The sequence below is a fragment of the Rattus rattus genome, chromosome 2, assembly GCF_011064425.1.
Source record: "Rattus rattus isolate New Zealand chromosome 2, Rrattus_CSIRO_v1, whole genome shotgun sequence".
Taxonomy (NCBI): domain Eukaryota; kingdom Metazoa; phylum Chordata; class Mammalia; order Rodentia; family Muridae; genus Rattus; species Rattus rattus.
This window is the reverse complement of record NC_046155.1, coordinates 10071601-10085421: the sequence shown is the minus strand read 5'-3', so window position 1 is coordinate 10085421 and position 13821 is coordinate 10071601. Positions and strand designations below refer to the sequence as shown.

Sequence of the window (13821 nt, the reverse complement as noted above, 5' to 3'; positions counted from 1 at the left end):
CCCTATTTTACAAATGCAGCTGAGGCCTAAGGGGGTCAGTTTAAAAGTCTCCCAGGAAAGCTGAGGCAGAGATGGGTGGATCGAGGTCTAAACCAAGATCTAAGAGCTAGGTCTGAACCAGGTGAAACTGAAGAACGATTATAGCTCCCCAGCTGGGACTCTGCTTGACTCTGGAGAACTGACTAATGGGAACATTAGGCATTGCAGCAAAACTACACTTGGTCTGACTCTTACCAACACAATCTTAGACACTCACTAGAGCTTTCAGTCTGTGTTCCAGAAGTAAAATAGAATTACTGAGTTAACTCACTACTAGGGTGGCCAGCCAGAAAGGTAAAAATCTTTGTACATTTTCTCCTTCCCAGCTTTAAGCTGGACATGATTCCAGACCCTGCCCTCTGGCCAAGTGTGGGTGTGAACTTTGGTCAGCCCCACGCTATTCTCCATTCCTAGCCCACGAACTAGAGTTTGGACTTGGATCAAAGTCTGAGGCAGCTCCCTAATTCTTAAGGCACAGGAGGCATGATACTGCCAATCAGTTGCCCATACCTTCAGCTGCTCAAGTCCTTTCCACCCCTGCAGGTGCTGCTGCCGTCTCTACTTCAGACCAGTTAGCAGCAGTCAGGACTGTCCACCCTGCGGCAACTCAGAGCAGAAGTGTGAGCTCGACTTGTTTCGAAGCTTTCCCACCATGGTGAGTCCTGTGGGGGCCACAGTAGAGGAAGGACCACGGGGATCCCCACTCTAAACTCCTGCAACCTCTCTGTTCCGCACCTGAGTCGATGAGGCTTTCTGGGGTTCCAAAGACTAGAATTTCATTTTGTATCTCCAGGCATAATCCTTCTTCCCTTTCCTGTGGCCTGGGCCAAGTCAGGTTTGAGGCTGACCTGAGGCACGCTGAAACCCCTATGGCTAGGATCTCAGTCATGCATTTAGATCAGAACAACAAGTCACTTGCTGTGTCATAAGTCACTTTGCTAGTCAAGGAGGAACCGGGGAAGAATGATCTGGTGCTTGTTCCTCGGCCTAAGAATGTGTGGGCTGCTCTCAGAGCAGGGAACTGCAGTGTGGGAGGCTCTGGTCCCCAGGCTTCGCTTTAAAATTAATCTTGAACAGATCTGGGCTGGATTTCAGCCTCACTCCCACCACTGTTACTACTATGCCAAAGGCTTGACTTCTCTGAGCCTCTCCTCTCCCCACCCCCATCTATAATATGGCAGATTAAGACCTGCTAGCATGTGGCCATGCGGTGTTGATCATACTAGAATCCTAGTGGCCACGCATAGTACCTCTCTCTTCTTGCCTTTCCTTCCCCTTGTGTTACTGGGAAACAGGTATGGCTCTGGTGCAGGAATGGTTGGGAATCTCTTGAGGGGTGTTGGTCCTGGAGGTGAGGCTTGGAATTGACACCAACACCAGTACCAGTGATCCCCCTTTCCCCACCCTGTGCCTGTGGCTTCAGCCACTCCGGGAAACAGCACGTGGCTGGGATGAACCTGGCGGGTCTAGGCACTGGCTGGCTGTGTGACTTTGCGCACAGTCATTTGTTGTGCTTCAGTTTTATGTTTTACTAATCTTACCTCCAAAGGGTTTCTGGGAAAATTAAATTAGACATGTTCATAAGTATTTAGAAATGGATCTGGCTCTTGGTGTTTAAGAAATGGAGCTCATGTCATTCTGCTTGTTGTCTGTTGACCAGGGCTACTCTTGCCATCCTTAAGAGGTGTTTTATGGCCTTAGTCCTTGTTAAATGGCAGGAAGACACCAGCTCTTCATTTTGCATAAAGGCTCGGAAAAGAGGCAGGAAGCGTGTTTCGCCGAGACCTGGGTCAGCTGCGACCACTAGATGGCGCCAGCAGTCTCCTCTGGATCCGTTTTGAGCCTCACTCTTCCTGTCTCCTGAGGACAAAGGCGGCCGGCTGCATCCCAGACCACAACAGTTGTTTAGCTAGCTCCAGCTTTTCCAAGCTGTTCACAAAAGGGACTATAGCACCTTTTTAGTGAGCTTTTCCCATAACACTGGTATAAGCTCTAGTAAATCACTGTTTCCCAGAGGAAGAGCTGAGCCCAAAACAGATGTTTGTTCTCTGAGTTCTCTCATAGCTAAAGACAGGCAGGCATGGTGTTTGATACCAAGTCCCACTGACTCTAGAGCCTAATCTCACAACTACTCTGGTCCCACATAGCTCCCCTCTGACTACACACCTTGTAAAGACTCAGCTGATCCCAGAGGTATTCTCCAGTGTTCTCTGCCAGCCTTCGCACACCCTCTTCTCCTAAGAGAGGCCCCGCAGTTCACAGTGTAACTGCCCTGCAAAGTGCAGACATTTTAAAGAGAGATTTCACCCCTTCCTATCGGCTATCAGACTGCTGAAACAATGCCTGTAAGAAACTGGAAGTTTCCCCAGGAATCTCCTGCTGGGAGAGGTAAAGACAGAAGCCCTGACACTAGCCAGGAGAAACAACCAGGAAGAGTTTCACGTGTTTGTTTCTCACAATGTTTTAGCCGCCTACAAGAAAGGGATGGGTCTGTGTCAGGCAGAACCACACCTTGTCCAGGACTGGCTAGGCTTTTTATTTGTTTCAGTGTTTTATTTTTTATATTTATTTATATGTTTGTTTTGTTTTGTTTCTGCCTTCTGAGTTCTGGAATTAAAGGCATACACTACCAACAACCCGGCTTGTTTCAGTTTTTATGGGACACATGGGCTTCCTGTAGCTTAGGCTGGCCTCCAACTTTCTGTGTAACTGATGCTAACCTTGAACTCCCAACCCTCCAGCCTCTACCTCCCAAGGCCTGTGCTACCATACCCAGCTAGAACTACTAGATTACACAAAGCTCTTGCTCTCGGTTTAAACCTAAACCTCATATCAGTGCCCCGAAGATGGCCTTGGACATGGGGTACTATCCCTGAACCTCTTTATTAGTTCCTCTTCCCAATAAGAACATATTGATAAATTCATAAATAATAAACAATTTGATAATTTAATAAATTATTATAAAACATAAATTATAAGTAAATTGACAAATCTCCTTTCTCTGCCTTTTACTGTTGTGTCTTTTATGCCTATTGAGGACATGTGGCTGAGAATAGTAGTTTATTAGGCTGGTAGAGCTGAGGCTTTGGCCCTAACAATTCCTTTAACAAGATTCCTCCTGTGGCTTGTGAGGCCCCTGCCTACCTCTTCCTGACAGCCACATTGCTTGCCACACTATGTCACCCTGATGCTTCCGGAGCCACTATTCTGTTAAATACCCCATATCTTGGCTTATGCTTCCTTCTGCCCAGAATACCTCTCATCTCCTTCCCAATGCCTACATGTCTCTTACTAGTTCTTCATGGGCTTCCCAGGTCCCTTCAGGAGACTGAGGTCCCTTTCTTCTGTGCTGTCATGCACGTGTATTTCCCACTCACATAGCATGTAAGAATGATACCTGTATTCCCATGGAGGACAGGAATAGCATCCTACTCTCTGTGAACATGTGTGAACATGCAGGGCCCAGCCCTGGACCCCACCACCCTGCATGAGCGGTCTAGCTCTAGCCCATGAAGATCAGTTGTGGTATCAACTGGGTGGGTGTGGGGCCTGCTCAGACTCTTCCTCCATCATAGGAGCCTCAACTAAAACCTACCTCCTCTAACAGAAACAGACAGGGCCCCAATTTCATTTTTTCAGTCTAGTGAGGACACCAACTTCCCCATTTGCTTTACATTGAAGCTGTTTTTCAGAATACATAGAAATCGTGGCATAAAGGCCTATTAGATAAATAAGCATTGAATAAAAGGTTGAACGTTGAGTAGCCATAGGCACATTCCCCTGGTGATGACACGAGTTAAGACACCTCTGTGTCCTTAGAACTCCTGGGTGGCTTCTGTAATTCCTTTCCCCTGGCATGAAATTCCTGGGGAAATTTGGCACAGTATTGTTGCTGGGCAGGCAGGATGGGGATCCCTGCTGACCACACTCTGAACCTCTTGTTTCTTGCTCTTCCTCCACAGAGCTCCAAGAAGATGGTGAATTCTGTGGAAGGGTGTGCTGGTGATGCCCTTTCTGGGTTTGTTGCCTGTAACCCTGACTTGCAGCTCCTGCAAGGGTACCGTGTAGCCCTACGTTCTGACCTGGACAGCCTCAAGGGCCGGGTGGCACTTCTGTCAGGTGGAGGCTCAGGCCATGAGCCTGCCCATGCCGGTGAGTCTCTTGTGTTAATTGTGAGGGGTGCTGGCCAGAACAGAGTAGGGATCCTAGGAGATCTTCAATGCTAGTGTGATGTACCAGACAGGCAATGCTAAGGCCAGAGTTAGGAATGAGCCACGTCTCATCCTCCGCTGTCCCAGCTACTCCATGCCCAGTCACAGCCTGTCTCTGCACCTGGATTTTTACAGCTCTAGAAATGCAGGGTTGAGCCAGATAACCCCGGAGGCTCTCCCAGCCTCAAGAGTTGGCGATTTCAAAAGTCTTCCTGGCCTGTTTTTCCAGTCCAGCTGACCCAACACCTCTTGACCCTGCAAGCACAAATTAGGACCCCTCTTCTGTAATCCTATCACGCCTTTCCCACAGCTGAGCCATCCTAGCTGGTTTCCTGTGTGATGCTAGGGATGGGATCTTCGATAGGAGATCCTACAGCAGGCCTCAGACTTTGTGTCAGTTCACTTTTCCTATCCACCCTCAGTATTCTGTTTCTTCATTCAGCACATACTAGTGAGCCCACCGTATACTTGGCCCTGGGCAGAGCACACGTGTGAATCAGGCAAGATTCTCTCCTGTAGGACTTTTATGCCCCACTCTGGGAGGACATGTGAGCAGTTCAGGGAGCCGTTCAGTTTATAACAGACACTAGAATAAACAGTGAGGAGCAGGAGAGATGACTCAGCTCTTAAAAGTACTTGCTCTCGGGGTTGGGGATTTAGCTCAGTGGTAGAGCGCTTGCCTAGGAAGCGCAAGGCCCTGGGTTCGGTCCCCAGCTCCGAAAAAAAGAACCAAAAAAAAAAAAGTACTTGCTCTCACAGAAGACCTGGTTCAGTTCCCAGCAGCTCACAACCATCTGTAACTCCAGTTTCAGGGGAACCACTGCCCCCTCCGACCTCTACAGGCACTAGGCACACATGGTGCACATATATACACACTTGAAAAACATTCAAATAAAGCAAAACAATCTTTTATCAAAAGCTTTGGGTAAAAGAAGAGCAGGAGGGAGGGAGAACAGAAAATGGTGGGAGTAGACAGAGTTCAGGGTGAGAAGTCAGGGGAAGCTCCGTCAAGATGACTCCTGTGTGGGGGTTAGCCACAGCACGAGGATACATAGTAGGGCTTACCTAAACTTGGATCTCAGGTATGTGGGAAGCCCCAGGGATAACAGACATAGATTCTACCCAGTGTCTTTATTTCTCTTTCTCAGGTTTTATCGGGAAAGGAATGCTGACAGGTGTCATTGCAGGAGCAGTGTTTGCCTCTCCTGCTGTGGGCAGCATCCTGGCAGCCATTAGAGCTGTGGCCCAGGCAGGCACAGGTCAGGCTTGCATGTGGGAGAGAACACTGTGGGTGGGCACTGTGGGGGAGGGCAAGGGCAAGTCTTAGTGACACCATGCTACTGCTCCCCACAGCCGGCACCCTCCTCATCGTGAAGAACTACACTGGGGATCGGCTCAACTTTGGACTTGCCATGGAGCAGGCCAAGGCCGAGGGCATCTCTGTGGAGATGGTGGTAATTGAGGATGACAGCGCCTTCACTGTCCTGAAGAAGGCAGGCCGGCGTGGCCTGTGTGGCACAATACTTATCCACAAGGTTAGCCTCCCCACCCTGGGACACTGAATCACCAGCCATTTCTTTTCCCTGACCCACCGAGTCTCCACCATTACAACAGCCATTAGCCTTAGAATGCAGGCATTCTCCTAAACCTGTTCTCTTCCCTTCACTCGGGAGATGTAGTCAGTTGCCCCTTCCGAGCTCTTCTTCCAGGGCAGGACAGGTCCTCCTATCCTGCCCTAACTACCTTCCCATTGGGTCACAGCTGCACTTACCTTCTTCTCATTAGGCTACCATGTTTGCGTCCTGCATTCCTGCCTTGCCAGTCAGTTGCCCACGCTAACCCCAGAGGTATCTTTATAAAATACAGAACACTGAGACTAGAGGGTTTTAAATTTGAACCTAGCTTGGACGACATAGTGAGGCCATGTCAAAACAACAAAGATAGTATATATGCCCCATTTTCATCTCACTGAGAATACATTGGGTTCCCACAGTCAGCTCAAGCCCCTTGGTTGGGGGTGCCCACCACACTCTTTTTATTTATTTGAGGGCTGGAAAACTGGTCCAGCAGTTAAAGTCACTGGCTGCTCTTGCAGAGAATCTGGGTTCAATTCCTATCACTTACTGGTAGGTCACCATTGTAACTCCAGTTCCAAGGGAGGCCAGAAGAGAGTGTAAGATCCCCTGGAACTGGAGTTAGAGATAGTTGTGAGTGGCCATGTGGGTGCTGGGAACCAAACCTGGATCCTCTATGAGAGCAGCAAGAGCTTTAACTGCTGAGCCACCTCTCCAGCCACCCCACCACCTCCACACTCCTGTCTCACTTCATTAACCCCTGGCTTTACCACCCAGCATCTTCCCCTCTCCTAATGCTCCATAAACATCAGATCCCTCCCTGTACCTGTTGGGCTGGAGTCACCTCTGTGATTTTATGGATGTCACAATCCTTTGTTTGTCCAGCCTCTGTGGCCTGTCTCACTCCTGACATTCTGTAGAGGCTGATTGAGTTCCTTGAAAGTAGGACGGTAATTCAGTCATCTTTCTCCTTTCCAGCTCAGTAGAGTCTTGGTGAAAACAGAGTAACAGGGTGGATAAATGAATGGAATAAGAGTAAGTCAAGCTATGGGAGAAAGCTCTACAAATCAGAAAAAGATCAGCAATGCACTGTCTGACACTGAACAAATAACCTCCTTCTCCAGGCCCATTTCTCTCTCTTAAAAGTCCATTCCAGCTCTACTAGACTAGAGGGATGGAGAAAAGGGAGTGGAGTGGAAGGGGAGATGGGAAAGGGGGAAAGAAAGAGAGAATGAATGACAGTGTCTGTGTGTGGGGGGGGTGGTATACATGTGTCTGGTGTGTGTATATGCATGTGTGTGTGTGTGTGTGTGTGTGTGTGTGTGTGTGTGTGTGTGTGGTGTGGTGTGGTATTGCTAGAAATGGGTTTTATGCATGCTAGGCAAGCCTTCTGTCATGGAGCCACACACCCATTCCCAAACAGAAACTCTTGAAGACTTCTCTAAGTAGGTATATTGTGAATAAGGAGAGGACATTCTTCTACCTTAAAGATTTATTTTATTTATGTGAGTACCCTGTAGCTGTCTTCAGACACACCAGGAGAGGACATCAGATCCCATTACAGATGGTTGTGAGCCACCATGTGGTGGCTGGGATTTGAACTCAGGACCTCTGGAAGAGCAACCACTGCTCTTAACCACTGAGCCCATCTCTCCAGCCCATTCTTCTACCTTAAACATGATGGACCAGGTTTAGGGTAGAAATCCTGATATTCTCCCAACAAGAAAGTTCTTCCAAACCTCTTCTCTCACTGATCCAGTGAGTCCTCCACCCATGATTCCCTTCTCTCTGGGTGGCTACAGGTGGCAGGTGCTCTAGCTGAGGAAGGTAAGGGGCTGGAGGAGATCACAAAGAAGGTGAGCGTGATCGCCAAGGCCATAGGTGAGTGCCAGCCCCCAGGGATGGGAGGATTGTGGCAGACATGGGGACTCCTACCAGCAGCACCAGGAGCCTTTCCAAGTTATTCCTTGGAGGCTGGGGGAAGGTCCTCTGGAGAGAGCCTGCAGCCTTGTGTATCAGAGTTTAGACTCTCTTCCTAAAATGAGTTGGGCAGTGTGCTTAAAGAAGAGGATGCCCATAGCCAGGGCATCCTGCCACCTGCTGCCAACAACAGAACCATCTCTCTTATGCTTCGTTTTCCTAGGTACTCTGGGGGTGAGCTTGTCTCCCTGCAGTGTCCCTGGTACCAAACCCACCTTTGAGCTTGCAGCTGATGAAATGGAGCTAGGCCTGGGTAAGCCTGTGGCCACCATGCCCCTGCCATGACTGTTCTTCGCCTTGAATTTTGCCTGCCTCAGAAGTCTTGGAGTTGTCTAGCTAGTCCTCCCTGTTTATTTGATATCCCCAGGTGGTCTCTGGACTCATAGGTGTGCACTTGAGGCATAGCCTGGACTTTATCCTGCCTGACTTTATCCAGTTCGCCATCTGTGCCCAGGCTGTGGACACAGAGAGAGCCATGTTCCCCCTATCTCACTTTTACCCATATCATTCCATGTTCGCCCGCTCAGGACCCTTTTGGTCCAAAGGACACCTTTTCTGTGACTGCCATGTCCCACTTCTTCCCATGTGTTTCTAACACAATAGGTATTGGTGTCCTTCAGCTTCTGTGACTTCTCAGCTAGCTCTACTCCACACCATCTGCTGCCGTGTTTCATTACTCGTTTCCCTCCCACTGTCCACACCCATTGTGCCTAGTCTGGTGCTGAACACTTGGTGTGCCATTGATAAAAGCATGGAATGACAACTAGCAGGCTGTGAGCCAGCCAGTAATGACTTTGTCTCTCCACAGGGATCCATGGGGAAGCCGGTGTTCGTCGGATAAAGGTAAATGACTCCCTGCTCAGCCTAGCCCACCCCCAAGGGCTCCCTCCCAGACATGGCTCACTACTGCTTCTTCTGACAGCTGGTACCTGTTGATCAGATTGTCACTCTTATGCTTGACCACATGACAGACACCTCCAATATATCCCATGTGCCTGTGAAGTCAGGTGAGTAGCCTGTTGTTCCCATTCTCCGAACCTTTTATGTCCCCTTTCACAGAAGCCAGCAAAGGTATCACTGAGGTGTCACATCTATCAACAGGCTCTTCAGTGGTGCTGATGGTCAACAATCTGGGTGGCCTGTCTTTCCTGGAACTGGGCATCATAGCTGATGCTGCCATACGCCTGCTGGGTGAGCCTACCGTTCAAGAGGACGTTAGCCCTTTGTTTTTCTTTGAAACAATGTTTCACTATGTAGCCCTGGCTGGCCTGAGTTTACTTACTATGTAGATAGATCCTCTTACAGCTGTCTCCATGCCAAACTCCCTTAACTCTTCCAACCTGGTTTGAAACTGGGCATAAGAAAAGCAGCTGAGGTAGTGTCCTGTCATGGCCCAGAACATCAGCTGAGTAGTCAGCCACACAAGCTTAAGTTAAATTGTCACTTTTGCCACTAAATGGCTGGGGTCCCAAGTCTGGAAGTAATAATAGCAACACCTGCCTTATAGGGTGGTTATGAGAATTAAATGAGATTAAGTATAGGTAAGACACCTGGCACCTCTAAGAACTCAATAAATGACAGCTATGTAGTAATGGGCTGTCTCTTTTCTTTTTTGGTAAGATTTATTTGTATATTATGTACACAGTATTCTGCCTTCATGTATACCTGCAGGCCAAAAGAGGGCACCAGATTCCATCACAGATAGTTGTAAGCCACCACGTGGTTGCCGGGAATTGAACTCAGGACCTCTAACCACTGAGCATCTCTCCAGCCCCATGGGCTGTCACTGAGGGATGCTTTAAGGAAATCAGGCCGTTTCCTTACTCATCAAAGACTTCAACCTTCTAGGTCCCGGTTTTGCTGTTTGGTTTCTTTTTAGGATGCTCTGGGTAGTTTCCTTCCCCGCTCACAGGCTTCTTCGCTTGGCATTGCAGAGGGCCGTGGGGTGAAGGTCGCCCGTGCCCTGGTGGGTACCTTCATGTCAGCACTAGAGATGCGTGGTGTTTCCCTTACTTTGATGCTTGTGGATGAACCCCTGCTGAAGCTGATAGGTGAGAGCTGGACCGCGGAAGCATTGCTAGGAGTCATCACCCATCCACAGGTTCTATCCTAGAGACCACTGTGGGGCTCATGGTGAAAGTCTGGGCTCTAGACCTCTGAAGGGGCCTTTTCTGGTTTTTCAGCCTTCAGCTCTCAATGAACTCTGGGAAGTTGGTGTTAGTGTCTTCCTTACATCTGCCTTACCCTCTCCCCAGGGAATACCTCCACCTCAGTGTGCCATGCACACTTAGTTTATCCTTATCAGTTTGGACCCACTTCTTGTAGGGACCTTAGGGAGCCAGTATTCAGGGCTGGTGAGGAGTCTAGGCCCCACTTGATCTTGTCTGGAAATGTTCTGTGGCTGCCTCTAGATGCTGAAACTAATGCAAAAGCCTGGCCTCACATGTCCAAGGCCTCTGTGACTGGGAGGAATCGGATTCGGGCAGCTCCCACAGAGCCTGCAGAAGCCCCTGAAGCCACTGCAGCAGGAGGTACTGGGGCCTGCTGAGGAGGAGGGGCAATCACCCTGGGTGGTCAAGGCTCTGCCTTGAGTGCAGAGTACAGAAACCTTGGCACCCATACTTCCCACATTGGTGAAGGTTAGCATACTGTCCCCTCTCTAGGTGTAGCATCAAAGAAGATGACACTTGTGCTGGACCGGATATCCACCACGCTCATCGGACTGGAGGAGCACCTGAATGCCCTGGACAGGGCTGCTGGTGATGGGGATTGTGGTTCTACCCATAGCCGTGCTGCCAAAGGTTGGCCTCTTTGGGACACTCGGGCTAATATGGCATACTAGCTCTTAGATCTGGACATTCCATGAAGCAATTTCAAGAACATTTAGGAGCTTTCATGGAGTTGCTGCTTTCCTTCACCAAGTGAGCCATTTGCCACACCTTGGCACACCCCTCACCTTGTTTTCCCATACTATAAGTTGGGAGAGCGGTTGCAGAAAGAAACTCCATTCTGCTGCCCTCAGCACTCTGAATTGCCCACACCACCAAAAATCCCTGTTTGTCCAGCTGTCCAAGAAAGATGTATTCATCTGGGCAATGGTGGCACACAAACTTTAATCCCAGCACTCAGGAGGCAAAGGCTGGTGGATCTCTGAGTTCAAGGCCAGCCTGGTCTACAGAGTTGAGTTCCAGGACAGCCAGAGAAACCGTGTCATGAAAAAAAGTCAGCACCTACCTGAAGCCAAGCAGCACTCCTCATCTCCGTGGTTACAAAAGTGAATGAAGCCAGGCAATGGTGGCTCATAAGGATTTCCAAGCCTACTTAGGGTGATAGGAAAGAAGAGAAACAAACAAGCAGACAGAAAATGTGTTCTTCAGGAAATAAGAGCAATCAGGAAAATACTAGCAAAGACCAGGGAGAGAAAAGGAAGTGGATAGCACCTCTGAAGGGCCACCTGTCTCTACTTGCAGCCATTCAGGGGTGGTTAAAGGAAGGCCCAACTCCAGCCAGCCCTGCCCAGGTGCTCTCCAAACTGTCTGTCCTGCTGCTGGAGAAGATGGGAGGCTCATCTGGGGCGGTGAGTAGAAGCAGATCCTGAAGGGACAGACTGATGGGGAGGGATGCAGGCTTGGCTGGGTGCCGGCCAGCTCCATGTAATCAGCATTTTGGTCTTCCCCAGCTCTATGGCCTGTTCCTGACTGCAGCTGCCCAGCCTCTCAAGGCCAACACTGACCTCCCAGCCTGGTCTGCTGCTATGGATGCCGGCCTAAAGGCCATGCAGAAGTGAGGCAGCACCTCATATCTTAACACCAGGGGTGTGCTGGGGAGGAGATTGATAGATGGTTCAGCTCCCAGTTAGACCCTTTCCTTACTCCTAAAGTAACCACCTTGCTTATTCTCTCAGGTATGGAAAGGCTGCACCAGGAGACAGGACAATGGTATGTATGCAGGATGTAGCTCCCTTCCCCTTCAGTGCCTACAAGCCCTAAAGCTACCCTCAATGTGGGGCTTCTTAACTCCCCTTTCTCTGACCTTGTCCAGCTGGATTCTCTGTGGGCAGCGGCACAGGAGCTCCAAGCCTGGAAGAGCCCAGGGGCCAGTCTCCTCCCAGTCCTGACTAAAGCAGTCAAAGTGAGTGACACGGCTGGACAGTCAAGGAGCCACCAAGCTCCAATCTCTAGGTGGCCTAAAGCAAGTCAATGGCCTCTTTTCATTGTCTTTCCCACCTTTATAAAACGGGTGAGCGCCTATCTCAGAAAGCACTTATGTTGCTAGGAAGATACATTGAGTCTAGCCAGTACCTGGGCTGAGGCTCAGAACATATGGACCCCTTTCCTGGCTAGAAGCAGGTAAGAGGTGACCTTTCCACTGGAAAATGGTACAGAGATTGCTGGCAGAATGGGACAAAGGATCTAAGCTCAGATTTCCAGGCCCAGGGGCCCTGGTATCGTGTTCTGAAGCCAACGTCCACTGTCCTCAGAGTGCCGAAGCTGCAGCCGAGGCCACCAAGAACATGGAAGCTGGTGCTGGGAGAGCGAGTTACATCAGCTCTGCACAACTAGATCAGCCAGACCCTGGAGCAGTCGCAGCTGCGGCCATCTTCCGTGCCATCCTGGAGGTCTTGCAGACGCAGGCAGCTTGACTGCTTTCCTCCTCCTCCTCCTCCGATCCTCTCCGTTTGTTACTTCCTCTTGCCTTCTGATAATCTCCTCCCTCCCTCCCCTGACACCCGTCCCTGCATGGAGCAGGACATCCTTCACCACACCCTCTAGAACTGTTCTGTGAAGACAGTGTCTGGCTGGGTGGGTCACATGCCTCAGCAGCACTGTTCCCTCCTCGAGAAGAGGAGTCGATCAGATCTTGTCCATCCCACCCTAACCAGCTCTGGGTGTCAGTGATTTGGCTTCTCCTGAGCCTCTAACTTGCAGGCCTCTTCCTCTGGAAGGCCTCCTATACCCAGTCAGTACATGAAAGAAGGCTAATAAAATCCATTGAAGCCACAGGACTTTATCCCTGGTTACAGTGACCATGACCATCTCTTGGCAGGCAGTTCATCACCTGTGCTCCATACAAGTTCTGCTCAGCTGGGCTTCTCTGGGAGCTGCTTCTCCCCATCCTTCTCCAGCACACAGCATGCCAATGTACAAGAGTGGCAAAGAGGCTTTTCTCTGCATCAGACCAACCCCTGAGAATCTTCAGAAATTACACAGGCATTGGGTTCCCAGAGACATGTGTTTTGAGGGTCTGGTTTAGCTCAGAAACTGTAGTCATGTCAGTTCCAAGGTCTCTCTAGAGCAATTATTGCCTGTGTCCTGACCAACTGAAAGGCAGATGGCTGGTGCCTGGTGCAGACACCATACATAACAGCTCATACCGGGCGGGCATGGCATCCTCAGTATAAGGAGGTGATTCTAGGCACCAGCAGGTCCTGTCCAGTTCTGTTTTAAGCCAGCTATGGGAACTCATGCCCATATTTGGCCAGTAGAGATCTGTAAAACTGAATAATCCCCATTACTCACTGGTTAGTAGCCTAAAGGCCTAACCACTTGAATTTGATCACCAAATCCCATTAGGTGCCAGGAGATAAAGTTGCTTCTGGCCTCCACATGTGGCCTCATGCTGTGGCATGAATGTGCCTACACACACAGAGTAAGATTTTGGTTTTCAGAATGGTAAACATCTCAGGGATATAAAAACAGCTAAGGAGAGGATCCTAAGCAGCCTAGTAGTGTAGAGCTGTCACCAGAACAGGTGTTAGCATTGGTGCCAGGCACACACACTCCCACTGTGTCACCTTCTATAACTGATCATACTAAGAAAGGGACCTCATCATCTGTGTTACTTAGATTAGACACTGGGGTTCCTTGGCCTCTAGAGTCCCCTCTTAGTCTGCACCATCAAAAGTCCCTGGCAATAAAACCGGGTGTCAGCATGTACAGATACCTATGCCCAGCAAAGGAAAAGGCTGATGTCAAATACTGACTTGTGGATCCGAACTCTGTCACCCAGCAGAGTGA

General features: G+C 49.7%; 1 protein-coding gene across 1 annotated transcript; it reads left to right on the top strand.

Annotated features, from left to right (window-relative positions):
- Nucleotides 1–445: 445 nt before the first annotated feature.
- Tkfc (triokinase and FMN cyclase) lies at nucleotides 446–12814 on the top strand. The gene is made up of 17 exons (XM_032891625.1): nucleotides 446–694; nucleotides 4002–4191; nucleotides 5399–5509; nucleotides 5604–5785; nucleotides 7627–7705; nucleotides 7968–8057; nucleotides 8613–8647; nucleotides 8727–8811; nucleotides 8906–8995; nucleotides 9739–9855; nucleotides 10216–10335; nucleotides 10468–10605; nucleotides 11275–11381; nucleotides 11484–11587; nucleotides 11709–11742; nucleotides 11846–11935; nucleotides 12285–12814. Exons 1-17 carry the CDS (start codon nucleotides 692–694, stop codon nucleotides 12444–12446), a joined length of 1737 nt encoding a protein of 578 aa, XP_032747516.1. The 5' UTR covers nucleotides 446–691; the 3' UTR covers nucleotides 12447–12814.
- Nucleotides 12815–13821: the final 1007 nt, after the last annotated feature.